This window comes from Procambarus clarkii, chromosome 23, assembly GCF_040958095.1.
Source record: "Procambarus clarkii isolate CNS0578487 chromosome 23, FALCON_Pclarkii_2.0, whole genome shotgun sequence".
In the NCBI taxonomy this organism is placed as follows: Eukaryota; Metazoa; Arthropoda; class Malacostraca; order Decapoda; family Cambaridae; genus Procambarus; species Procambarus clarkii.
In genome coordinates, this window is record NC_091172.1 from 12,504,967 (window position 1) to 12,530,185 (window position 25,219).

At 49.6% G+C, this 25,219-nt stretch overlaps 1 protein-coding gene across 3 annotated transcripts in view; it reads right to left on the minus strand.

The window, feature by feature from the left end:
- LOC123764092 (irregular chiasm C-roughest protein) overlaps positions 1–25,219 on the minus strand; it is a 268,455-nt gene that overhangs the window by 87,358 nt on the left and 155,878 nt on the right. For all 3 annotated transcript variants that reach the window (XM_069329891.1, XM_069329890.1, XM_069329889.1), the window contains exon 2: positions 1,339–1,619. In XM_069329891.1, coding sequence (XP_069185992.1) covers positions 1,339–1,616 — 278 coding nt within the window. In that variant the 5' untranslated portion in view covers positions 1,617–1,619. The remainder of the gene's footprint in view (positions 1–1,338; positions 1,620–25,219) is intronic.

Genomic DNA, 25,219 nt, shown 5'->3' on the forward strand with positions numbered 1-25,219 from the left:
GTGAAAGAGCCGTGGTAAGCTACCAAAGACAGAGGGAAACACATAGCAAATTATGACAAAAATAAAATAACAGAAATTCTGCACAAAATTCAGGACAGAGATGCAACACTAGCAATGGAAGTTTCAACACTGGAACTCGGTTTCATTACTGTAGGCTAGGTAGGTTATAGAATGAAAGAAATCGGCTAGTGAAAATTGTTTTTACAAGCGGTAATCCTGTTAAACATATATTGCCAGAAAAAATATATCTGAGGGATGAAGGGCATGGTACTGCCGTACCATGCGGTATTTATTTGATAGGATATATCGAAGGAGAATAGGTGAGACAGCTAAGAGAATTAGGAAAAAAACGAGAAATGCAAAGATACCAGAACAAGCAACCCAGCCCAGACAAGAGAGAGTACAACAGAGGGAAATAGTGGGCTGCCCAGCTAAATGAGGCAGCAGAATACACAAATATTGATGGGATTATAAATATAGGGATAGAACTACAGGGTGAAATTTTTCACCCTGTAGTTCTATCTATCTTTGTAGTTCTAAATTTTTTACCCTGCAAATTTTTCATGAGGATATCAATAAGAAAAGACATGGTGAACAGAGGGAGAGGGGGAAAGTGGTGTACCCCTGTTGTTAAAGCTACACTGGAGCTACACTGAAGAAGTACAGTTACAAGAGAAAACCGACCAGCAATAGTACATTCCCGAAATGGCAACAAAGGGAGACATGTAGATAGTGGTAGCGGTGATTTACAATCCCCAACCGACCAACAGAAGGCCCAGGCAGGAACACGACAAATGTAACAGAAATTGCCTAAAGGTAATGGGAAAAAGAGCCACAGTGGCTCGGGGAGCAAAAGCTAAATTGTTAACACGAGAGAATTTTAACCATGGGCAAATAAACTGGATACATAAGGACCTTCACTGGGGTGATGAGACATTGCCAGACATGGTAGATAAATACTTCTTAAGGCAGCATATCAAGAGTCAACAAGATTAAGAAAAAGAGAGAATGCGAGATGCTTATAAGAGCTGGAGACAACTGCATTACCATGCTTGAATACATAATGGAGCTGAAGGAGTTGGCGAGACAGAAAAAGCTGTCGAGGAATAAGTAAGATTTCAGAGGAAGGGACTACAAGGTGAGGGACTTCCTAGGGTCATGAGCATTGGGAGAAACAACTGGAAGAGATGACAGCAAATCCACAACTTTAAGCTCAGATTCAATAAAGAATTTGAAGGTCAGAATAGTTTAATTGTAACACAAGAGGCTAGTAGGCGGGGCATAAAGAGCTAGACTTCATTGCCCCCGTAGAGAGTGGTGGGTGAGTAGAGGACCCACCTGCAGGGGAAGACGACGGTGGAGCCCACCACAGCGGTCTGGGGCGTGGGCTGCGTGGCGAAGTGCTGTGCTCCCTCCAGCCCCAGGAGCTGCACCGCCGACCCACCCATTCCTGGGCCCACACGCTCCTCACCCATGATCTCACCACCTGGCCCTACTTCAGGTTCCTGAGCGGCCTCGTGGGTCAGCCCTGCCGCCCACGACGCCCTCAGACTGCCGCCCACGCACGTCGCCCACAGCAGCCACGCCCACAGCCAGGAGATCCACCATGTGAACATGACCTGGGGAAGACGGAGAGATTCTCATGGTAACCTTTATCTTACCTTTACAGTGCTCCTCATATATTGCGTTCTCTTTTTACCTTAACTTGACTTACCTTGTACTACTCACCAATATGTTAAGGTGTGTTACTCATACTCGTATTTTGCTTCATGTATTAATGACTTTATCACGTCATTCATTCATAATTCAGACATAAAGCAGGTGAAGTGTTTAATTACAGGCCGTCCTCGTGCTACGTTCAGACCATCCGTCAAGGCTACGGCTGTGTTCAGTTGACGGCCGACCCCGTCAACGAACTTGCTGTTCATTGAAAATAGGATTTTTGTCAAATAGAAATTTATAACTATATTAGCATGTTGTGCATGTTCAGGCCCAAGTTAAATTAGGCGTTCAGGTTCTGTTGGGGATTTTGTATTTGTAGCACGTGGGGGAAGCCTTGGCAGCGTTGCCACTCCAACACAAGTGGTCAGCAAGTGTTGTCAGTTGACAATCACGTAGTGTTTCTCATTCATACACTCGAGGTGAGGCGGCTGGATATAAACAAGCATTTACACACTGTTTACGCTTAACTAATCATGGAATGCTAATATATAATAATAATATTAGGCTATATTTGAGAAAACCCCGATTTGAAATACACATTACGTTAATGTTAACGAATATGAGGTGGAGCCTCGCCCGAGGACAGGTTGTGAGAGGGTCCAAATCCTACAAGGAGTAAACTTGCGATTAATTGCTATTTTAAACTTGTAGAATCATTTAATTTGGAGGGGAGAGGAGAGCGGGGAACCCAGCGTTCATCTTTGTATAATTAACGGGTCTGATGCGTCCGTCAGAACCCTTCCTCGCTGACTAACTGTGAGGAGGTTCACTGGGGGATGAAGGGAAGACCCGCAGGCTCACCCAGGCATCTACAGCTCCAGGTCACGGGGTCAAATCACTTCGCTATCAAAGGTCGTCGGCTATTAGGAATCCACAAGTGGTTCAGCTTGTTGATATCATTTTATTTTATGCATTATTTTTTTTCGATTTCAGAAGAAATAAACAGCATTAGTTCATGTTTTATTTTGTGTAATGTCATTAAAGTTTCTCAAGTGTGAAGGAGAAAACTTAAGTGAAGGTATGAACCTGTAACCAAACCATAGTCTGAATATTTGACTTCCTGTGACAAAACAATAAGGCAATTTATAGTACAGTTATAAGAAGGACTGTCATGGTGGAGTCATGGAGTCATGGTGGAGTCATGGTGGAGTCATGGAGTCATGGTGGAGTCATGGTGGAGTCATGGAGTCATGGAGTCATGGTGGAGTCATGGAGTCATGGTGGAGTCATGGAGTCGTGGTGGAGTCATGGAGTCATGGTGGAGTCATGGAGTCGTGGTGGAGTCATGGAGTCATGGTGGAGTCATGGAGTCATGGTGGAGTCATGGAGTCATGGTGGAGTCATGGAGTCGTGGTGGAGTCATGGAGTCATGGTGGAGTCATGGAGTCATGGTGGAGTCATGGAGTCATGGTGGAGGCATGGAGTCATGGTGGAGTCATGGAGTCATGGTGGAGTCATGGAGTCATGGTGGAGTCATGGAGTCATGGTGGAGTCATGGAGTCATGGTGGAGTCATGGAGTCGTGGTGGCGACTGTCAGTGACCAGCACTGCCACACTCTACAAACACACGTGGACACATGGACACTGTGTCCAGCCCAACATTACTGGCGGGTCATAGAGCACGTGTATTAACCTTACGGGTTAATCTGCAACATTAATGAGAATTTGTCATTAGCCTGAGTTACCTTGGTTGACGTAGAGTCCCATTCTGTACGACACTATGCTAAAATCACTTTTTTTCCCCCGCTTTTCACAAGGGGGAGAAAAAAGATGTAAACATCATTTGTGCTTCCATGTAAACATCATGTGTGTAAAGGATCTGGGTGTACTCGTGTCGGAAGACCTTACCTTTAAAAAACACAATAAAGTAGCCGTCACAACTGCAAGAAAAATGACAGGTTGGATAACAAGATCCTTTCACACTAGAGATGCTATACCGATGATGATACTCTTCAAGACGCTAGTGCTCTCTAGAGTGGAGTACTGCTGCACAATGACAGCCCCTTTCAAAGCTAGAGAAATTGCTGACCTGGAGAGCGTGCAGAGATCCTTTACTGCTAGAATCCACTCAGTAAAACATCTAAACTATTGGGACCGACTAAAGAGCCTAAAACTGTACTCCCTTGAGCGCAGGCGGGAGAGATACATAATAATTTACACGTGGAAAATATTAGAGGGGCTGGTCCCAAACCTGCACACAGAAATAACATCACATGAGACCAGAAGACATGGCAGGATGTGCAGAATACCCCCGTTGAAAAACAGAGGTGCAACAGGTACTCTGAGAGAGAACTCTATCAACATCAGAGGCCCGAGACTGTTCAACACGCTTCCACTACACATAAGGGGCATAACTGGCCGACCCCTCACAGTGTTCAAGAGAGAACTGGATAAGCACCTCCAAAGGATACCTGATCAACCAGGCTGTGACTCATACGTCAGGCTGCGAGCAGCCGCGTCCAACAGCCTGGTTGATCAGTCCGGCAACCAGGAGGCCTGGTCGACGATCGGGCCGCGGGGACGCTAAGCCCCGGAAGCACCTCAAGGTAACCTCAAGTAAGGTTCTTTCTTTAATATATATATACATATAACACATGTTTCCTGTTACTTAAGTTGACCACCTCGATATATACGTAACCTAACAAGCTCGTCTTGAGACAATTGACGAGGCTTGCATGTTGACCTCGTGACCTCGTGACCCCCCCCCCCCCACACACTCGGGGTCAAGTGCTCATCTCACACGATTTTACGATGACTATTACGCTAAATAATATTTATTGGAATCCGAAAAACCCTTTCAGGGTAAAAAAAAAATATGTTAAAACTTGTTCCTTTTTCAAAACTAAACATTTATATTTGTTTTAGTTCTTTGTTCATACTCAAGTAAAATTTAATATAGATGTAATATTTACACAAATCAGAAGATTTGTTAACTATACAATTACAGACTTGTAATAACTATTGAAGTTGGCGCCGTCTTACAGCTAAACGGCTATTATGTCAAACTCAACTTACTTGCAAACAAAGGGGAATCTTGGGAAACTACTGTACATGTAAGGTGGTGTACATGTAAGGTAGTGCACATGTAAGGTAATTGTACATGTAAGGTGGTGTACATGTAAGGTGGTGTACATGTAAGGTGGTGTACATGTAAGGTAGTGTACATGTAAGGTAGTGTACATGTAAGGTGGTGTACATGTAAGGTGGTGTACATGTAAGGTGGTGTACATGTAAGGTAGTGTACATGTAAGGTGGTGTACATGTAAGGTAGTGTACATGTAAGGTAATTGTACATGTAAGGTAGTGTACATGTAAGGTAGTGTACATGTAAGGTAGTGAACATGTAAGGTAGTGTACATGTAAGGTAGTGTACATGTAAGGTGGTGTACATGTAAGGTAGTGTACATGTAAGGTAGTGAACATGTAAGGTTGTGTACATGTAAGGTATTGTACATGTAAGGTAGTGTACATGTAAGGTAGTGTACATGTAAGGTAATTGTACATGTAAGGTAGTGTACATGTAAGGTAGTGTACATGTAAGGTGGTGTACATGTAAGGTAGTGTACATGTAAGGTAGTGAACATGTAAGGTGGTGTACATGTAAGGTAGTGTACATGTAAGGTAGTGTACATGTAAGGTACTGTACATGTAAGGTGGTGTACATGTAAGGTAGTGTACATGTAAGGTACTGTACATGTAAGGTAGTGTACATGTAAGGTACTGTACATGTAAGGTAGTGTACATGTAAGGTAGTGTACATGTAAGGTAGTGTACATGTAAGGTAGTGAAAATGTAAAGTAGTGTACATGTAAGGTATTGTACATGTAAGGTAGTGTACATGTAAGGTAGTGTACATGTAAGGTAGTGTACATGTAAGGTAGTGTACATGTAAGGTAGTGTACATGTAAGGTAGTGTACATGTAAGGTAGTGTACATGTAAGGTAGTGAACATGTAAAGTAGTGTACATGTAAGGTATTGTACATGTAAGGTAGTGTACATGTAAGGTAGTGTACATGTAAGGTATTGTACATGTAAGGTAGTGTACATGTAAGGTACTGTACATGTAAGGTAGTGTACATGTAAGGTAGTGTACATGTAAGGTAGTGTACATGTAAGGTAGTGTACATGTAAGGTAGTGAACATGTAGTGTACATGTAAGGTATTGTACATGTAAGGTAGTGTACATGTAAGGTAGTGTACATGTAAGGTATTGTACATGTAAGGTAGTGTACATGTAAGGTACTGTACATGTAAGGTATTGTACATGTAAGGTAGTGTACATGTAAGGTAGTGTACATGTAAGGTAGTGTACATGTAAGGTAGTGTACATGTAAGGTAGTGAACATGTAAAGTAGTGTACATGTAAGGTATTGTACATGTAAGGTAGTGTACATGTAAGGTAGTGTACATTTAAGTTAGTATACATGTAAGGTAGTGTACATGTAAGGTAGTGTACTGTAAGGTAGTGTACATGTAAGGTAGTGTACATGTAAGGTAGTGTACATGTAAGGTAGTGTACATGTAAGGTGGTGTACATGTAAGGTAGTGTACATGTAAGGTAGTGAACATGTAAAGTAGTGTACATGTAAGGTATTGTACATGTAAGGTAGTGTACATGTAAGGTAGTGTACATGTAAGGTTGTGTACATGTAAGGTAGTGTACATGTAAGGTAGTGAACATGTAAAGTAGTGTACATGTAAGGTATTGTACATGTAAGGTAGTGTACATGTAAGGTAGTGTACATTTAAGTTAGTATACATGTAAGGTAGTGTACATGTAAGGTAGTGTACTGTAAGGTAGTGTACATGTAAGGTAGTGTACATGTAAGGTAGTGTACATGTAAGGTAGTGTACATGTAAGGTAGTGTACATGTAAGGTAGTGTACATGTAAGGTAGTGTACTGTAAGGTAGTGTACATGTAAGGTAGTGTACATGTAAGGTAGTGTACTGTAAGGTAGTGTACATGTAAGGTACTGTACATGTAAGGTAGTGTACATGTAAGGTAGTGTACTGTAAGGTAGTGTACATGTAAGGTAGTGTACATGTAAGGTAGTGTACTGTAAGGTAGTGTACATGTAAGGTAGTGTACATGTAAGGTAGTGTACATGTAAGGTAGTGTACATGTAAGGTAGTGTACATGTAAGGTAGTGTACATGTAAGGTACTGTACATGTAAGGTAGTGTACATGTAAGGTACTGTACATGTAAGGTAGTGTACATGTAAGGTAGTGTACATGTAAGGTACTGTACATGTAAGGTAGTGTACATGTAAGGTAGTGTACTGTAAGGTAGTGTACATGTAAGGTAGTGTACATGTAAGGTAGTGTACATGTAAGGTAGTGTACATGTAAGGTAGTGTACATGTAAGGTAGTGTACATGTAAGGTAGTGTACATGTAAGGTAGTGTACATGTAAGGTAGTGTACATGTAAGGTACTGTACATGTAAGGTAGTGTACATGTAAGGTACTGTACATGTAAGGTAGTGTACATGTAAGGTACTGTACATGTAAGGTAGTGTACATGTAAGGTACTGTACATGTAAGGTAGTGTACATGTAAGGTAGTGTACATGTACTGTACATGTAAGGTAGTGTACATGTAAGGTACTGTACATGTAAGGTAGTGTACATGTAAGGTAGTGTACATGTAAGGTACTGTACATGTAAGGTAGTGTACATGTAAGGTAGTGTACATGTAAGGTAGTGTACATGTAAGGTAGTGTACATGTAAGGTAGTGTACATGTAAGGTACTGTACATGTAAGGTAGTGTACATGTAAGGTAGTGTACATGTAAGGTACTGTACATGTAAGGTAGTGTACATGTAAGGTAGTGTACATGTAAGGTAGTGTACATGTAAGGTACTGTACATGTAAGGTAGTGTACATGTAAGGTAGTGTACATGTAAGGTAGTGTACATGTAAGGTAGTGTACATGTAAGGTAGTGTACATATAAGGTAGTGTACATGTAAGGTAGTGTACATGTAAGGTAGTGTACATGTAAGGTAGTGTACATGTAAGGTAGTGTACATGTAAGGTAGTGTACATGTAAGGTAGTGTACATGTAAGGTAGTGTACATGTAAGGTACTGTACATGTAAGGTAGTGTACATGTAAGGTAGTGTACATGTAAGGTACTGTACATGTAAGGTACTGTACATGTAAGGTAGTGTACATGTAAGGTACTGTACATGTAAGGTACTGTACATGTAAGGTAGTGTACATGTAAGGTACTGTACATGTAAGGTAGTGTACATGTAAGGTAGTGTACATGTAAGGTAGTGTACATGTAAGGTAGTGTACATGTAAGGTACTGTACATGTAAGGTACTGTACATGTAAGGTACTGTACATGTAAGGTACTGTACATGTAAGGTAGTGTACATGTAAGGTAGTGTACATGTAAGGTACTGTACATGTAAGGTAGTGAACATGTAAGGTAGTGTACATGTAAGGTACTGTACATGTAAGGTAGTGTACATGTAAGGTACTGTACATGTAAGGTACTGTACATGTAAGGTACTGTACATGTAAGGTAGTGTACATGTAAGGTACTGTACATGTAAGGTACTGTACATGTAAGGTACTGTACATGTAAGGTACTGTACATGTAAGGTAGTGTACATGTAAGGTACTGTACATGTAAGGTAGTGTACATGTAAGGTACTGTACATGTAAGGTAGTGTACATGTAAGGTAGTGTACATGTAAGGTAGTGTACATGTAAGGTACTGTACATGTAAGGTACTGTACATGTAAGGTAGTGTACATGTAAGGTAGTGTACATGTAAGGTAGTGTACTGTAAGGTAGTGTACATGTAAGGTACTGTACATGTAAGGTAGTGTACATGTAAGGTACTGTACATGTAAGGTAGTGTACATGTAAGGTACTGTACATGTAAGGTAGTGTACATGTAAGGTAGTGTACATGTAAGGTACTGTACATGTAAGGTAGTGTACATGTAAGGTAGTGTACATGTAAGGTAGTGTACATGTAAGGTAGTGTACATGTAAGGTAGTGTACATGTAAGGTACTGTACATGTAAGGTAGTGTACATGTAAGGTACTGTACATGTAAGGTAGTGTACATGTAAGGTAGTGTACATGTAAGATAGTGTACATGTAAGGTACTGTACATGTAAGGTAGTGTACATGTAAGGTACTGTACATGTAAGGTAGTGTACATGTAAGGTACTGTACATGTAAGGTAGTGTACATGTAAGGTAGTGTATATGTAAGGTACTGTACATGTAAGGTAGTGTACATGTAAGGTACTGTACATGTAAGGTAGTGTACATGTAAGGTAGTGTACATGTAAGATAGTGTACATGTAAGGTGGTGTACATGTAAGATAGTGTACATGTAAGGTAGTGTACATGTAAGGTAGTGTACATGTAAGGTAGTGTACATGTAAGGTAGTGTACATGTAAGGTAGTGTACATGTAAGGTACTGTACATGTAAGGTAGTGTACATGTAAAGTAGTGTACATGTAAGGTAGTGTACATGTAAGGTAGTGTACATGTAAGGTACTGTACATGTAAGGTACTGTACATGTAAGGTAGTGTACATGTAAGGTAGTGAACATGTAAGGTAGTGTACATGTAAGGTAGTGTACATGTAAGGTACTGTACATGTAAGGTAGTGTACATGTAAGGTACTGTACATGTAAGGTAGTGTACATGTAAGGTACTGTACATGTAAGGTACTGTACATGTAAGGTAGTGTACATGTAAGGTACTGTACATGTAAGGTACTGTACATGTAAGGTAGTGTACATGTAAGGTACTGTACATGTAAGGTAGTGTACATGTAAGGTACTGTACATGTAAGGTAGTGTACATGTAAGGTAGTTTACATGTAAGGTACTGTACATGTAAGGTAGTGTACATGTAAGGTACTGTACATGTAAGGTACTTAACAGTAACGAAAATTTTCTTAATAAGTTGTTAATAATTTTCGCTAAACAACTGCTAAGAGTCTAGTGTGTTTAGTACTAACATGTTCCCGGAGAATACTGGACACACAGGTGTTAAAAAACAGAGCAGCAGCTACTGTCTTCCAGCCCCCGTCTGCTGCTCCATGGGGCAGCTACTGTCTTCCAGCACCCGTCTGCTGCTCCAAGGGGCAGCAACTGTCTTCCAGCACCCGTCTGCTGCTCCAAGGGGCAGCAACTGTCTTCCAGCACCCGTCTGCTGCTCCAGGGGGCAGCTACTGTCTCCTAGCACCCGTCTGCTGCTCCAGGGGGCAGCTACTGTCTCCTAGCACCCGTCTGCTGCTCCAGGGGGCAGCTACCGTCCCCTAGCACCCGTCTGCTGCTCCAGGGGGCGGCTACTGTCCCCTAGCACCCGTCTGCTGCTCCAAGGGGCAGCAACTGTCTTCCAGCACCCGTCTGCTGCTCCAGGGGGCAGCTACTGTCTCCTAGCACCCGTCTGCTGCTCCAGGGGGCAGCTACTGTCTCCTAGCACCCGTCTGCTGCTCCAGGGGGCAGCTACCGTCCCCTAGCACCCGTCTGCTGCTCCAGGGGGCGGCTACTGTCCCCTAGCACCCGTCTGCTGCTCCAGGGGGCAGCTACCGTCCCCTAGCACCCGTCTGCTGCTCCAGGGGGCAGCTACCGTCCCCTTGCACCCGTCTGCTGCTCCAGGGGGTAGCTACCGTCCCCTAGCACCCGTCTGCTGCTCCAGGGGGCAGCTACTGTCTTCCAGCACCCGTCTGCTGCGCCAGGGGGCAGCTACTGTCTTCCAGCACCCGTCTGCTGCTCCAGGGGGCAGCTACCGTCCCCTAGCACCCGTCTGCTGCTCCAGGGGGCAGCTAAAGTCCCCTAGCACCCGTCTGCTGCTCCAGGGGGTAGCTACCGTCCCCTAGCACCCGTCTGCTGCTCCAGGGGGCAGCTACTGTCTTCCAGCACCCGTCTGCTGCGCCAGGGGGCAGCTACTGTCTTCCAGCACCCGTCTGCTGCTTCAGGGGGCAGCTACTGTCTTCTAGCACCCGTCTGCTGCTCCAAGGGGCAGCTACCGTCCCCTAGCACCCGTCTGCTGCTCTGAGGGGCGACGCTCCCATTACATAAATCATTGCACGTACAATTGCGCCCGAGTGTCTGCAGCAACGAGGTGTGATGATCGACCAAGTAATGAACAACAACGGAACTTGGTAAGCAGAGTTTTCTCAGCACAAAATTGGTGGTGTTCAGAGGGCAGCAGGAATGATCTGTCTCGATAATTTTGCATAATTGGATCAAATTGGTAGCTGTGGTTGACAGACCTCACGACCACTGTAGCGAAAATAGGCAGCTTCGGTGACGAAAATTTGGGGGCTTGAGGCTGAGTTAGAGAGTTTGGAAACGCACTTCGTGAGCCTTGACGAAAGATAACATGATCAAGTCCTTCATTTTTGTTAAGACTGTAGAGAGAATATTTATAGAGGGAGCCAAGGCAGTCGTTCTTACGGAGAGAGGAGTGATGTTTTCCACTGTGAAGGTGATGACTGGCTCTCTGGGGGCACCTCAGGTGATGACTGGCTGTCTGGGGGCACCTCAGGTCATGTCTGGCTCTCTGGGGGCACCTCAGGTCATGACTGGCTCTCTGGGGGCCCCTCAGGTGATGACTGGCTCTCTGGGGGCACCTCAGATGATGACTGGCTGTCTGGGGGTACCTCAGGTCATGACTGGCTCTCTGGGGGCACTTCAGTTCATGACTGGCTCTCTGGGGGCACCTCAGGTCATGACTGGCTCTCTGGGGGCACCTCAGGTCATGACTGGCTGTCTGGGGGCACCTCAGGTGATGACTGGCTCTCTGGGGGCACCTCAGGTCATGACTGGCTCTCTGGGGGCACCTCAGGTGATGACTGGCTCTCTGGGGACACCTCAGGTGATGACTGGCTCTCTGGGGGCACCTGATATGATGACTGGCTCTCTGGGGGCACCTCAGGTGATGACTGGCTCTCTGGGGGCACCTCAGGTCATGACTGGCTCTCTGGGGGCACCTCAGGTGATGACTGGCTCTCTGGGGGCACCTCAGGTGATGACTGGCTCTCTGGGAGCACCTGAGGTGATGACTGGCTCTCTGGGGGCACCTGAGGTGATGACTGGCTCTCTGGGGGCACCTGAGGTCATGACTGGCTCTCTGGGGGCACCTGAGGTCATGACTGGCTCTCTGGGGGCACCTGAGGTGATGATTGGCTGTCTGGGGGCACCTGAGGTGATGACTGGCTCTCTGGGGGCACCTGATATGATGACTGGCTCTCTGGGGCACCTCAGGTCATGACTGGCTCTCTGGGGGCACCTGAGGTGATGACTGGCTCTCTGGGGGCACCTCAGGTGATGGCTGTCTCTCTGGGGGCACCTCAGGCCATGACTGGCTCTCTGGGGGCACCTCAGGTGATGACTGTCTCTCTGGGGGCAACTCAGGTGATGACTGGCTCTCTGGGGGCACCTCAGGTGATGACTGGCTCTCTGGGGGCACCTCAGGTGATGACTGGCTCTCTGGGGGCACCTCAGGTCATGACTGGCTCTCTGGGGGCACCTCAGGTCATGACTGTCTCTCTGGGGGCACCTCAGGTCATGACTGGCTCTCTGGGGGCACCTCAGGTCATGACTGGCTCTCAGGGGGCACCTCAGGTCATGACTGGCTCTCTGGGGGCACCTCAGGTGATGACTGGCTCTCTGGGGGCACCTCAGGTCATGACTGGCTCTCTGGGGGCACCTCAGGTCATGACTGGCTCTCTGGGGGCACCTCAGGTCATGACTGGCTCTCTGGGGGCACCTCAGGTCATGACTGTCTCTCTGGGGGCACCTCAGGTCATGACTGGCTCTCTGGGGGCACCTCAGGTCATGACTGGCTCTCTGGGGGCACCTCAGGTCATGACTGGCTCTCTGGGGGCACCTCAGGTCATGACTGGCTCTCTGGGGGCACCTCAGGTCATGACTGGCTCTCTGGGGGCACCTCAGGTCATGACTGGCTCTCTGGGGGCACCTCAGGTCATGACTGGCTCTCTGGGGGCACCTCAGGTCATGACTGGCTCTCTGGGGGCACCTCAGGTCATGACTGTCTCTCTGGGGGCACCTCAGGTCATGACTGGCTCTCTGGGGGCACCTCAGGTCATGACTGGCTCTCTGGGGGCACCTCAGGTCATGACTGTCTCTCTGGGGGCACCTCAGGTCATGACTGGCTCTCTGGGGGCACCTCAGGTCATGACTGGCTCTCTGGGGGCACCTCAGGTCATGACTCTCTCTCTGGGGGCACCTCAGGTGATGACTGGCTCTCTGGGGGCACCTCAGATGATGACTGGCTCTCTGGGGGCACCTCAGGTGATGACTGGCTCTCTGGGGGCACCTCAGGTCATGACTGGCTCTCTGGGGGCACCTCAGGTGATGACTGGCTCTCTGGGGGCACCTGATATGATGACTGGCTCTCTGGGGGCACCTGAGGTCATGACTGGCTCTCTGGGGGCACCTCAGGTGATGACTGGCTCTCTGGGGGCACCTGAGGTCATGACTGGATCTCTGGGGGCACCTCAGGAGATGATTGGCTCTCTGGGGGCACCTCAGGTGATGACTGGCTCTCTGGGGCACCTCAGGTGATGACTGGCTCTCTGGGGGCACCTCAGGTGATGACTGTCTCTCTGGGGGCACCTCAGGTCATGACTGGCTCTCTGGGGGCACCTCAGGTGATGACTGGCTCTCTGGGGCTACCTCAGGTGATGACTGGCTCTCTGGGGGCACCTCAGGTGATGACTGGCTCTCTGGGGGCACCTCAGGTGATGACTGTCTCTCTGGGGGCACCTCAGGTCATGACTGGCTCTCTGGGGGCACCTCAGGTGATGACTGGCTCTCTGGGGGCACCTCAGGTTATGACTGGCTCTCTGGGGGCACCTCCGGTGATGACTGGCTCTCTGGGGGCACCTCAGGTGATGACTGGCTCTCTGGGGGCACCTCAGGTGATGACTGGCTCTCTGGGGCACCTGAGGTGATGACTGGCTCTCTGGGGGCACCTCAGGTGATGACTGGCTCTCTGGGGGCACCTCAGGTCATGACTGACTCTCTGGGGGCACCTGAGGTGATGACTGGCTCTCTGGGGGCACCTCAGGTCATGACTGGCTCTCTGGGGGCACCTCAGGTCATGACTGGCTGTCTGGGGGCACCTCAGGTGATGACTGGCTCTCTGGGGGCACCTCAGGTGATGACTGGCTCTCTGGGGGCACCTCAGGTGATGACTGGCTCTCTGGGGGCACCTCAGGTGATGACTGGCTCTCTGGGGGCACCTCAGGTGATGACTGGCTCTCTGGGGGCACCTCAGGTGATGACTGGCTCTCTGGGGGCACCTCAGGTGATGACTGGCTCTCTGGGGGCACCTCAGGTGATGACTGGCTCTCTGGGGGCACCTCAGGTGATGACTGGCTCTCTGGGGGCACCTCAGGTGATGACTGGCTCTCTGGGGCACCTGAGGTGATGACTGGCTCTCTGGGGGCACCTCAGGTGATGACTGGCTCTCTGGGGGCACCTCAGGTCATGACTGACTCTCTGGGGGCACCTGAGGTGATGACTGGCTCTCTGGGGGCACCTCAGGTCATGACTGGCTCTCTGGGGGCACCTCAGGTCATGACTGGCTGTCTGGGGGCACCTCAGGTGATGACTGGCTCTCTGGGGGCACCTCAGGTGATGACTGGCTCTCTGGGGGCACCTCAGGTGATGACTGGCTCTCTGGGGGCACCTCAGGTGATGACTGGCTCTCTGGGGGCACCTCAGGTGATGACTGGCTCTCTGGGGGCACCTCAGGTGATGACTGGCTCTCTGGGGGCACCTCAGGTGATGACTGGCTCTCTGGGGGCACCTCAGGTGATGACTGGCTCTCTGGGGGCACCTCAGGTCATGACTGGCTCTCTGGGGGCACCTCAGGTGATGACTGGCTCTCTGGGGGCACCTCAGGTCATGACTGGCTCTCTGGGGGCACCTCAGGTGATGACTGGCTCTCTGGGGGCACCTCAGGTGATGACTGGCTGTCTGGGGGCACCTGAGGTGATGACTGTCTCTCTGGGAGCACCTCAGGTGATGACTGTCTCTCTGGGGGCACCTCAGGTGATGACTGGCTGTCTGGGGGCACCTGAGGTGATGACTGTCTCTCTGGGAGCACCTCAGGTGATGACTGTCTCTCTGGGGTCACCTCAGGTGATGACTGGCTCTCTGGGGGCACCTCAGGTGATGACTGGCTCTCTGGGGGCACCTCAGGTGATGACTGGCTCTCTGGGGTCACCTCAGGTGATGACTGGCTCTCTGGGGGCACCTCAGGTGATGACTGGCTCTCTGGGGGTACCTCAGGTGATGACTGGCTGTCTGGGGGCACCTCAGGTGATGACTGGCTCTCTGGGGGCACCTCAGGTGATGACTGGCTCTCTGGGGGCACCTCAGGTGATGACTGGCTCTCTGGGGGCACCTCAGGTGATGACTGGCTCTCTGGGGGCACCTCAGGTGATGACTGGCTCTCTGGGGGCACCTCAGGTGATGACTGGCTCTCTTGGGGCACCTCAGGTCATGACTGGCTCTCTGGGGGTACCTCTGGTGATGACTGGCTGTCTTGGGGCACCGCGATGTTTAAGCTCCACACAATTCTCCAAGTTGTCTTGCAAAATAACTTTTGGAAAGGAAATAACGAGGCAGTTAGGTTTGTTTAAGAATTTGTAAATGTTCGCAGGATGTTGGAAACATTGGCGCACGCACACGCACGCACGCACACAAACACACGCTCACGCACACACACACACAAACACACCCGCACACACACACACACGCTCACGCACCCGCAGAGACACACACAAACACACACAAGTACACACACACACACACACACACACACACACACACACACACACACACACACACACACACACACACACACACACACACCTGGAACCTGTGTGTGCTCAGGAAATCAATTCTCAGGAACCTGTACACCTGTTGATTGACGGTTGAGAGGCGGGACCAAAGAGCCAGAGCTCAACCCCCGCAAGCACAACTAGGTGAGTACACCTGGGGGGCTTGGTACTTATTAATCAGCCGAATAGTGACTATAAGCAATAAGTCATATATGTACTGTCGTGTGCGAGAGCGGGTTGGCCTGGTAGCCTGGTGGATAGCGCGCAGGACTCGTATTTCTGTGGCGCGGGCTCGATTCCCGCACCAGGCAGAAAAAATGGGCAAAGTTTCTTTCACCCTGATTACCTCTGTTACCTAGCAGTAAATAGGTACCTGGGAGTTAGTCAGCTGTCACGGCCGCTTCCTGGTGTGTGTGTGTGTGTGCGTGTGTACTCACCTATTTGTGCTTGCGGGGGATGAGCTTTGGCTCTTTGGTCCCGCCTCTCAACTGTCAATCAACTGGTGTACAGATTCCTAAGCCTACTGGGCCTTATCATATCTACATTTAAAACTGTGTATGGAGTCAGCCTCCACCACATCACTTCCTAGTGCATTCCATCCGTTAACTACTCTGACACTGAAAAAGTTCCTTCTAACGTCCCTGTGGCTCATGTGGGTACTCAGTTTCCACCTGTGTCCCCTTGTTCGCGTCCCACCAGTGTTGAATAGTTTATCCTTGTTTACCCGGTCGATTCCCCTGGGGATTTTGTAGGTTGTGATCATGTCTCCCCTTACTCTTCTGTCTTCCAGTGTGGTAAGGAGCATTTCCCGCAGCCTTTCCTCGTAACCCATGCCTCTTAGTTCTGGGACTAGTCTAATGGCATACCTTTGGACGTTTTCCAGCTTCGTCTTGTGCTTGACAAGGTACGGGCTCCATGCTGGGGCCGCATACTCCAGGATTGGTCTTACATATGTGGTGTACAAGATTCTGAATGATTCCTTACACAGGTTCCTGAAGGCTGTTCTGATGTTAGCCAGCCTCGCATATGCCGCAGACGTTATCTTTTTATGTGGGCTTCAGGAGACAGGTTTGGTGTGATATCAACTCCTAGATCTTTCTCTCTGTCTGTTTCATTAAGTACTTCATCTCCTATTCTGTATCCTGTGTCTGGCCTCCTGTTTCCACTGCCTAGTTTCATTACTTTGCATTTACTCGGGTTGAACTTTAACAGCCATTTGTTGGACCATTCACTCACTCTGTCCAGGTCATCTTGTAGCCTCCTACTATGATCCACTGTTTCAAGCCTCCTCATAATTTTTGCATCATCGGCAAACATTGAGAGAAACGATTCTATACCCTCTGGGAGATCATTTACATATATCAGAAACAGTATAGGTCCAAGGACTGACCCCTGCGGGACTCCACTTGTAACGTCTCGCCAATCTGAGACCTCACCCCTCACACAGACTCGTTGTCTCCTGTTGCTTAGGTACTCCTGTATCCAACGGAGTACCTTCCCTTTGATTCCAGCCTGCATCTCCAGCTTTTTCACTAGCCTCTTGTGTGGTACTGTATCAAAGGCATTCTGACAGTCCAAAAATATGCAGTCTGCCCACCCTTCTCTTTCTTGCCTTATTTTTGTTGCCTGGTCGTAGAATTCAAGTAACCCTGTGAGGCGGGACCTGCCATCCCTGAACCCATGTTGATGCTGTGTTACAAAGTTCTTTCGCTCCAGGTACTCCACTAGCTTTCTTCGCACAATCTTCTCCATCAGCTTGCATGGTATGCAGGTTAGGGACACTGGCCTGTAGTTCAGTGCCTCCTGTCTATCCCCTTTCTTGTATATCGGGACTACGTAGCTGCTTTCCAAATATCTGGCAGTTTCCCTGTTGCCAGTGATTTGTTATACACTATGGAGAGTGGTAGGCACAGTTCTTCTGCTCCTTCCTTTAGCATCCAAGGGGAGAGTCCATCTGGGCCTATAGCCTTTGTCACATCCAACTCTAGTAAACACTTCCTTACTTCCCCGCTGGTAATCTCAAACTCTTCCAGTGGTTCCTGGTTAGCTATTCCCTCTCTTATCTCTGGAATTTCTCCTTGCTCTAAGGTGAAGACCTCCTGGAATTTCTTATTCAGTTTCTCACACACTTCCTTGTCGTTTGTAGTGAATCCTTCCGCCCCTATCCTTAATTTCCTAACCTGATCCTTTACTGTTGTTTTTCTCCTGATGTGGCTGTGCAGCAATTTAGGCTGAGTCTTTGCCTTGCTTGCAATGTCATTTTCGTATTGTCTTTCTGCCTCTCTTCACATCCTGGCATATTCATTCCTGGCATTCTGGTATCTTTCTCTGCTCTCCAGTGTCCTGTTATTTCTATAGTTTCTCCATGCCCTTTTACTTTGCTGCTTAGCTAGCCTACATCTCTGATTAAACCATGGGTTTCTCATCTTCATTTCACTGTTTTCCTTTTGGGCTGGGACAAACTTGTTTGCTGCATCCTTGGACTTCTGCGTGATGTAGTCCATCATATCTTGGGCCGTCTTTCCCCTGAGCTCTGTTTCCCATGCTATATCTGTTACGAATTTTTTTATCTCCTCATAGTTTCCCTTTCGGTATGCTAACCTTTTGGTTTCGGTATCCCTTCTCGATAACCCTTCATCAATCAGGTACTCAAACACCAGTACACTGTGGTCGCTCATTCCTACTGGGTCCTCAAACCGATTTCTCTTATGTCGGAGTCGTTCAGAGTGAAGACTAGGTCGAGTCTCCCTGGTTCGTCATTGCCTCTCATCCTTGTGTGTGTTTGTGTGTGTGTGTGGGGGGGGGAAAGTAGTTAGTAAACGGTTGATTGACAGTTGAGAGGCGGGCCGAAACAGCAAAGCTCAACCCCTGCAAGCACAACTAGGTGAATACAACTTGGTGAACACACACACACACACACACACACACATACACACACACACACACACACACACACACACACACACACACACACACACACACACACACACACACACACACACACACACACACACACACACACACACACACACACACACAAACACACACACACACACACACACACACACACACACACACACACACACAAACACACACACACACACACACACACACACACACACACACACACACACACACACACACACACACAAACACACAAACACACACACACACACACACACACACACACACACACACACACACACACACACCTCAACAAGAACAGTATCACTAACACCTCCCCCGCCAACACCGGCAATAAAACTGAACATAAGACAGTTCACGAAAGCGCTCTATTAACTGTGGTGAAGCAGCAAGATGGTAATTCCCACCTACTTCCCTATTACACGCCTGGGCCCACCCCCTAGTTTGTGATCCACCCTCACGTACCCTACACGTGCTACACACGTGCCACGTGTGACAGGCACGCCGGAGACAGGTGTGTCACACACACATGTGTGACAGGCAGGTCAGAGCCAGATGTATCACACACATGTGACAGGCAGGCTGGGGCCAGATGTGTCACACACATGTGACAGGCAGGCTGGAGCTAGATGTGTCACACACATGTGATAGGCAGGCTGGGGCCAGATGTGTCACACACATGTGATAGGCAGGCTGGGGCCAGATGTGTCACACACATGTGACAGGCAGGCTGGGGCCAGATGTGTCACACACATGTGACAGGCAGGCTGGAGCCAGATGTGTCACACACATGTGACAGGCAGGCTGGAGCCAGATGTGTCACACACATGTGACAGGCAGGCTGGAGCCAGATGTGTCACACACATGTGACAGGCTGTCCGGAGCCAGATGTGTCACACACATGTGATAGGCAGGCTGGGGCCAGATGTGTCACACACATGTGACAGGCAGGCTGGAGCCAGATGTGTTGCGTGAGACAGCCACCGTATGGAGAAATTTCATATAATTTCAGCAAATTCTTAGAAAATTTTCAGTGGATTGTCTTGCCTCCTTATCTGTAATATGAGGATGGATGTAGATCTTTCTTGACGGTTTGTACAGAGGCATCCTATAATGTTGCCCCATGTATGTGGGTATTGTACCATACCCCCAGGTACCCCCTGCTCCTCCCTGTACCCCCAGGCACCCCCTGCTCCACCTTGTACCCCCAGGTACCCTCTGATCCACCCTGTACCCTCAGGTACCCCCTGCTCCTCCCTGTATCCCCAGGTACCCTCTGCTCCACCCTGTACCCTCAGGTACCCCCCTGCTCCACCCTGTACCCTCAGGTACCCCCTGCTCCTCCCTGTACCCCCAGGTACCCTCTGCTCCTCCCTGTACCCCCAGGTACGCTCTGATCCACCCTGTACCCTCAGGTACCCCCTGCTCCACCCTGTACCCCCTGCACCACCCTGTACCCCCAGGTACCCCCCTGCTCCACCCTGTACCCCCAGGTACCCCCTGCACCACCCTGTACCCCCAGGTACCCACTGCTCCACCCTGTACCCCCAGGTACCCCCTGCACCACCCTGTACCCCCAGGTACCCCCTGCACCACCCTGTACCCCCAGGTACCCCCTGCTCCACCCTGTACCCCCAGGTACCCTCTGCACCACCCTGTACCCCCAGGTACCCCCTGCTCCACCCTGTACCCCCAGGTACCCCCCTGCTCCACCCTGTACCCCCAGGTCCCCTCTGCATCACCCTGTACCCCCAGGTACCCCCTGCTCCACCCTGTACCCCCAGGTAACCCCTGCACCACCCTGTACCCCCAGGTACCCCCCCTGCTCCACCCTGTACCCCCAGGTCCCCTCTGCATCACCCTGTACCCCGAGGTACCCCCTGCACCACCCTGTACCCCCAGGTACCCCCTGCACCACCTTGTACCCCCAGGTACCCCCCTGCTCCACCCTGTACCCCCAGGTCCCCTCTGCATCACCCTGTACCCCCAGGTACCCCCTGCACCACCCTGTACCCCCAGGTACCCCCTGCTCCACCCTGTACCCCCAGGTACCCCCTGCATCACCCTGTACCCCCAGGTACCCCCTGCACCACCCTGTACCCCCAGGTACCCCCTGCTCCACCCTGTACCCCCAGGTACCCCCTGCACCACCCTGTACCCCCAGGTACCCCCTGCTCCACCCTGTACCCCCAGGTACCCCCCTGCTCCACCCTGTACCCCCAGGTACCCCCTGCTCCACCCTGTACCCCCAGGTACCCCCTGCATCACCCTGTACCCCCAGGTACCCCCTGCTCCACCCTATACCCCCAGGTACCCCCTGCTCCACCCTGTACCCCCAGGTACCCCCTGCACCACCCTGTACCCCCAGGTACCCCCTGCTCCACCCTGTACCGCTCTGCTGTCTTACACCTATTAATTAATTCTTTCCAACGTGCGAGACTAAAATTTACATTTTCTCCCGTGGCAGACATTCACACAGAATAATTTCCCTCAACTTCCTTCAACTAAAGCAAAAATTCATTTTATCAAGCATGTTTACTTTATTTTAATATATATATATATATATATATATATATATATATATATATATATATATATATAAACAAAATAGGAAGGGAGTATCACTTCTGGCTGGAAGAAGGGGGACCCATAGCCTCGGAGGAAACCACACATAACGCATTAGAGAGAATGTTTAGGTCCCCTCCAATACTGTTTCTGTGTGCTGTTCTCCTACCACCGCCTTCCCTTTGTGCTTTCTTGTGCTTTATTATATATTTAAAAGGTTACAAGATGTACATTAGTTAATACTGTATGATTCTTGGGAATCTTTAAACAATGAGTGTTTAGAGGTCATTGGTCTGCTTCCACCCTGTTGCAAATACACTTGTATTAAGTGTGATTTGGGGCACCAAGGCGGAGGGCCACTGCTACACGAAGGGGTTCTGGATCTAGGCGCGTGCCCATTGCTGACATGGGTACTGCCAGGAGGAAGTCTCCTGCATGGGGGGCACTCAGTGCTCTGAGGCGGGCTTTCTCCTTGTCTGATGTTGCGGCGCTGAGCATGGCATCAGCTACTTTTCCTACTAGTGGCTGGTCCCAGCCGGACTGTTTGTGTTGGAACTATGATAGGTGTTGGGGCTGCAAGAGCATCCCTCTGATTGGAACATTCATTGAATGTTCATATCAGAGGGATGAACATTAACGTGTGTATATATTAAGTATATATATATATATATATATATATATATATATATATATATATATATATTGTCTCAGTTTTATTAAACAATAAAGATTTTACACAAAATTTGACACTATCCTGAGTTACTTTACAATTTATTTAAATATTTTAATTTTGTTTTATTATTTTTATAAAACTGTAATATCAATATAGATATAGGTTCAGTACTAATTGTAATATCTTAACATACTAAGAAGGTTAGGTTAGGTTGTGGTTTTCTATTCAGCATTTCAAGGTAAACTCATATATTCACAATAAATTGGTATGTCACATATGCACTTATTCATAAGCAAGATATTGACTATAAGCAAGTGCGAGAACGGGTTGGAGGCAGGTGGGGTGTGAGGCAGGTGAGTGAGGTGTGGTCCCTGTATCTACACCCTGGGTCCCTGTATCTACACCCTGGGTCACTGTATCACCACCCTGGGTCCCTGTATCTACACCCTGGGGTCCCTGTATCACCTCCCTGTATCACCACCCTGGGTCCCTGTATCACCACCCTGGGTCCCTGTATCACCACCCTGGGTCTCTGTATCACCACCCTGGGTCCCTGTATCACCACCCTGGGTCCCTGTATCAACACCCTGGGTCCCTGTATCTACACCCTGGGTCCCTGTATCTACACCCTGGGTCCCTGTATCACCACCCTGGGTCCCTGTATCACCACCCTGGGTCCCTGTATCACCACCCTTGGGTCCCTGTATCAACACCCTGGGTCCCTGTATCTACACCCTGGGTCCCTGTATCACCACCCTGGGTCCCTGTATCACCACCCTGGGTCCCTGTATCTACACCCTGGGTCCCTGTATCTACACCCTGGGTCCCTGTATCACCACCCTGGGTCCCTGTATCACCACCCTGGGTCCCTGTATCTACACCCTGGGTCCCTGTATCTACACCCTGGGTCCCTGTATCTACACCCTGGGTTCCTGTATCTACACCTTGGGTTCCTGTATCTACACCCTGGGTCCCTGTATCACCACCCTGGGTTCCTGTATCTACACCCTGGGTCCCTGTATCTACACCCTGGGTCCCTGTATCTACACCCTGGGTCCCTGTATCTACACCCTGGGTCCCTGTATCTACACCCTGGGTCCCTGTATCACCACCCTGGGTTCCTGTATCTACACCCTGGGTCCCTGTATCACCACCCTGGGTGCCTGTATCTACACCCTGGGTCCCTGTATCACCACCCTGGGTGCCTGTATCTACACCCTGGGTCCCTGTATCACCACCCTGGGTGCCTGTATCACCACCCTGGGTCCCTGTATCCACACCCTGTGTCCCTGTATCTACACCCTGGGTCCCTGTATCACCACCCTGGGTCCCTGTATCTACACCCTGGGTCCCTGTATCACCACCCTGGGTCCCTGTATCACTACCCTGGGTCCCTGTATCACCACCCTGGGTCCCTGTATCACCACCCTGGGTTCCTGTATCTACACCCTGGGTCCCTGTATCTACACCCTGGGTCCCTGTATCTACACCCTGGGGTCCCTGTATCACCACCCTGGGTTCCTGTATCTACACCCCTGGGTCCCTGTATCTACACCCTGGGTCCCTGTATCTACACCCTGGGGTCCCTGTGTCACCACCCTGGGTTCCTGTATCTACACCCTGGGTCCCTGTATCTACACCCTGGGGTCCCTGTGTCACCACCCTGGGTCCCTGTATCTACACCCTGGGTCCCTGTATCTACACCCTGGGGTCCCTGTATCACCACCCTGGGTTCCTGTATCACCACCCTGGGTTCCTGTATCTACACCCCTGGGTCCCTGTATCTACACCCTGGGTCCCTGTATCTACACCCTGGGGTCCCTGTGTCACCACCCTGGGTTCCTGTATCTACACCCTGGGTCCCTGTATCTACACCCTGGGGTCCCTGTATCACCACCCTGGGTTCCTGTATCTACACCCTGGGTCCCTGTATCTACACCCTGGGGTCCCTGTATCACCACCCTGGGTTCCTGTATCACCACCCTGGGTTCCTGTATCTACACCCCTGGGTCCCTGTATCTACACCCTGGGTCCCTGTATCTACACCCTGGGTCCCTGTATCTACACCCTGGGTCCCTGTATCTACACCCTGGGTCCCTGTATCACCACCCTGGGTCCCTGTATCTACACCCTGGGTCCCTGTATCACCACCCTGGGTCCCTGTATCTACACCCTGGGTCCCTGTATCTACACCCTGGGTCCCTGTATCTACACCCTGGGTCCCTGTATCTACACCCTGGGTTCCTGTATCACCACCCTGGGTTCCTGTATCTACACCCTGGGTCCCTGTATCTACACCCTGGGTCCCTGTATCTACACCCTTTGTTCCTGTATAACCACCCTGGGTGCCTGTATCTACACCCTGGGTCCCTGTATCTACACCCTGGGGTCCCTGTATCACCCTGGGTTCCTGTATCTACACCCTGGGTCCCTGTATCTACACCCTGGGGTCCCTGTATCACCCTGGGTTCCTGTATCACCACCCTGGGTCCCTGTATCTACACCCTGGGGTCCCTGTATCACCCTGGGTTCCTGTATCACCACCCTGGGTCCCTGTATCTACACCCTGGGGTCCCTGTATCACCCTGGGTTCCTGTATCACCACCCTGGGTCCCTGTATCTACACCCTGGGGTCCCTGTATCACCCTGGGTTCCTGTATCACCACCCTGGGTCCCTGTATCACCACCCTGGGTTCCTGTATCTACACCCTGGGTCCCTGTATCACCACCCTGGGTCCCTGTATCACCACCCTGGGTTCCTGTATCTACACCCTGGGTCCCTGTATCTACACCCTGGGTCCCTGTATCACCACCCTGGGTCCCTGTATCTACACCCTGGGTCCCTGTATCACCACCCTGGGTCCCTGTATCACCACCCTGGGTTCCTGTATCTACACCCTGGGTCCCTGTATCACCACCCTGGGTCCCTGTATCACCACCCTGGGTTCCTGTATCTACACCCTGGGTCCCTGTATCACCACCCTGGGTCCCTGTATCACCACCCTGGGTTCCTGTATCTACACCCTGGGTCCCTGTATCACCACCCTGGGTCCCTGTATCACCACCCTGGGTTCCTGTATCTACACCCTGGGTCCCTGTATCACCACCCTGGGTCCCTATATCTTTAACATATAATTTACTTCATGATTTACAACGGATTTTGTAAATGCACCATAACGGTTCATGCTACTTTTTATGGAGCATTTTCTTATAATATCAAGATTACTAACTGCATTACTAACATTAGTTAATTACTAACTAACATCGATGTTGTTATTTTGTTTACAAACTTTTATTATTAAACAAAGGTTATGGGTTATATCTTGAACCCTTATATGGTATTATGAATCTTTATGTTATAACATATATTTGATTAAAACTTTACGAAGTGTAACACAGTTAGGTGTGGGCTTGGGCGTGGGCATGAGAGTGGGTGTGGGTGTGGGCTTGGGCGTGGGCATGAGAGTGGGTGTG